This window comes from Ciona intestinalis, unplaced genomic scaffold, assembly GCF_000224145.3.
Source record: "Ciona intestinalis unplaced genomic scaffold, KH HT000175.1, whole genome shotgun sequence".
Lineage (NCBI taxonomy): Eukaryota > Metazoa > Chordata > Ascidiacea > Phlebobranchia > Cionidae > Ciona > Ciona intestinalis.
The window spans coordinates 26116-28895 of NW_004190497.1; the positions used below are offsets into that span (position 1 = coordinate 26116).

At 40.6% G+C, this 2780-nt stretch overlaps 1 protein-coding gene across 6 annotated transcripts in view; it reads left to right on the plus strand.

Moving 5' to 3' along the window:
* The window catches only part of LOC100180279, a 14224-nt gene extending 12054 nt beyond the window's left edge, over positions 1–2170 (plus strand). For all 6 annotated transcript variants that reach the window (XM_026839241.1, XM_018816314.2, XM_026839238.1 and 3 more), the window contains exon 21: positions 1865–2170. In XM_026839241.1, the coding sequence (XP_026695042.1) occupies positions 1865–2043 (179 nt within the window). In that variant the 3' untranslated portion in view covers positions 2044–2170. The remainder of the gene's footprint in view (positions 1–1864) is intronic.
* Positions 2171–2780: the final 610 nt, after the last annotated feature.

The window sequence follows — 2780 nt, forward strand, 5'->3', positions numbered from 1 at the left end:
GAAGAGTAGTTTACAAAGTATCAACAAAATCAATAACCTTGAATTGGTTGCAACCTTTACATGTAATATCTAAATATCCTGATTGTGTTTTAAACAAAATAACAACGATCTATGGGAGTCGTAAGCATACGGTTTATAATTCTTGTTCTTTGTTTACTACCAAATGGGATGAGAAAATACAATAAAAAAGTGTCCCATCTTCCCTCACCCTACTATATATTGATAAACTATATGTTTCACCAGCCTTGAGGAGTTAGACCTTACCAACACCAGGATATCAGATGTTGGGCTTATGTTCATATCTCCATTAATGCCACGCCTCAACTCATTATTTCTTGCCAAAACTAATGTGACATCACAAGGAGTTATTGAGATGCTGAAAGGTGATTATGATGTAATATATATGGGTTCATGGGCGCCAAATAAGGGGTGGTACGATGGGCGGACCTGCCTTGGAAATTTCTACACTGCATTAAACATTAAATTTGGAAAGTTAAATTTGTTTAAAAGATTGTGTGTTTAACTATCCCTGCTTTTCTTATATTTTAAAAAGTTTGGCTTCTATGGACATTTATATCCTCGTGGGTGGGAACTTGAGTGACTTATCCATGGTTGCCACTCCCATGTCCACAGTCGAGTTGCTGAAGCTATTGTAGTGTGTGGATACATATATATATATATATATATAACATGTCTATTTTTTATTGCCAGCTCCAGGGAAGTCTCTTCCATTATCCCTGTTAAGCTTACAATACACCAGGATTGGAAACCTCTTGCTTAGAAGTGAAGTATTGAACCAGTGTTGCACAAACCTTGTCACTCTAATACTTAGAGATACAAAAGTTTCGGATTCAGGTAACATAACATAGGTTTTTATTCATCTCTTACAGTGGTGAAGATTGTGGGTAAAAGTACTTGAGTAAAAGCGTGGCTGCCAAACTTTCGTTGAAAATGTAATGTGACTGTTTCATACACCCCCCGCTTACAAGTTACCACGTATGTAGCTTATTTACCCTCGCATGGCGTGGCAACAACAGTCTTTATAACACGGGTGTTCTGTTTCATATACCCCCCGTTTACAAGTTACCACATATGTAACTTATTTATCCTCGCATGGACGGGCAACAACAGTCGTTATAACATGGGTGTTTTGTTTCATACACCTCAGGCCCGCTTACAAGTTACTACGTATGTAACTTGTTTATCCTCACATGGTGGGGCAACGACAGTCGTTATAACACAGGTGTTCTGTTTCAGACACCTCGTGCCTGCTTACAAGTTACCACGTATGTAACTTATTTATCTTCGCATGGCGGGGCAATGACAGTCGTTATAACACAGGTGTTCTGTTTCGTACACCTCGTGCCAGCTTACAAGTTACAACGTATGTAACTTATTTATCCTCGCATGGACGGACAACAACAGTAGTTATAACACGGGTGTTCTGTTTCAGACACCTCGTGCCAGTTACAAGTTACCGCATATGTAACTTTGTGGGTGATTATTTAAGCGTTTATAGTGTCGTATGGTGAGCGCGTAGAGTGTGGACCAGAGTTGGCCATTCACCCATGGTGCTGCCACATTTCTTTTAACTAACACTCCCCCTGATTGCTTGATCGTAAGACTGATCACGTTGGGCAAGAGCTTGTGACTCTTGGTTAGGAAACTTATGGCCATTTCTTTAAACCTAATGGTTACTATTGGGTAAAATGTCTAAATCAGTAGCTCATTGCCTAGCCTTTTATGGGTTGGTGATGCACCCTTGTATACACTTTTGTACTGGTGCACCCCTGGCATATTTTGGGGCATCCTAGGGTACACTGGTTGAAGAGCACTTGCCTAAATTGTCAATTTTCACCCGCAGGGTTACGTCACTTGTCCCTCCCCCACTTAACCCACCTTCTTCTAACCGACACCCGCGTTCGTCACCGAACCATTGTGATGTCATATCCTGCTTGTCCCTCTCTTCAACTTGTTGAGGTCAGCAAAAATTTAGCCGTGTCATCGATGGCTGAATCGGGAACCGATGACAATGATGATTGATGATGTCATAATGATGATTTCATCCGGTTCACTGTGTATATAATAGACATCTTATAACTTGAAATAAAGTGGGGAGGTGGGATAATAAGATTACTAGACTTCTGTGATGTTTAATTACAAAACATAATGTTGGTTTTTATCCCCCACTTTAACAACGATAGCAAAAATCTTACTACTTAATGAACGTAAGAGAAGGAATCAACAACAAAACAACAGTTGTTAAAACATGCTATGGATAAAAAGTGTGGGAAAGCGCGTCAGTTAAAAAGCGTGGCTGTTGAATCGAATGTAAGAATGTGTTTGAAACAGAACACCAGTGTTAGATCGACTGTTGTTGCCCCGCCATGCGAGGATAAATATGCGAGGACGCCGTGGCTGGCGTGGCAAAACGATTAGCGCGCGTGTCTCAAGCCCAGAGGATATGCGTACGAGGCTCGACTCCGCTACTGTGCGCGTCTGTGACTTGATCAAAACATTTACTGGCAAATTTTCCAACCCAGTGGTCACTAATAGGTTGTCCAAGTTATCAGTCATACATAAAAAATCTCCCACAAAGTAGCATACATGGTAATTCGTGAGCTGGCACGAAGTGTTTAAACCCCCCTGTTATAACGACTGTCGTTTTCCGGCCACTCGAGGATAAATTAAGTTACATTCATTCATTTCTCCAACCCAGTGGTTATTAATAGTTGACTAAATTACAAGTTACAAACACAAATTGCAAGACACATTGGTTT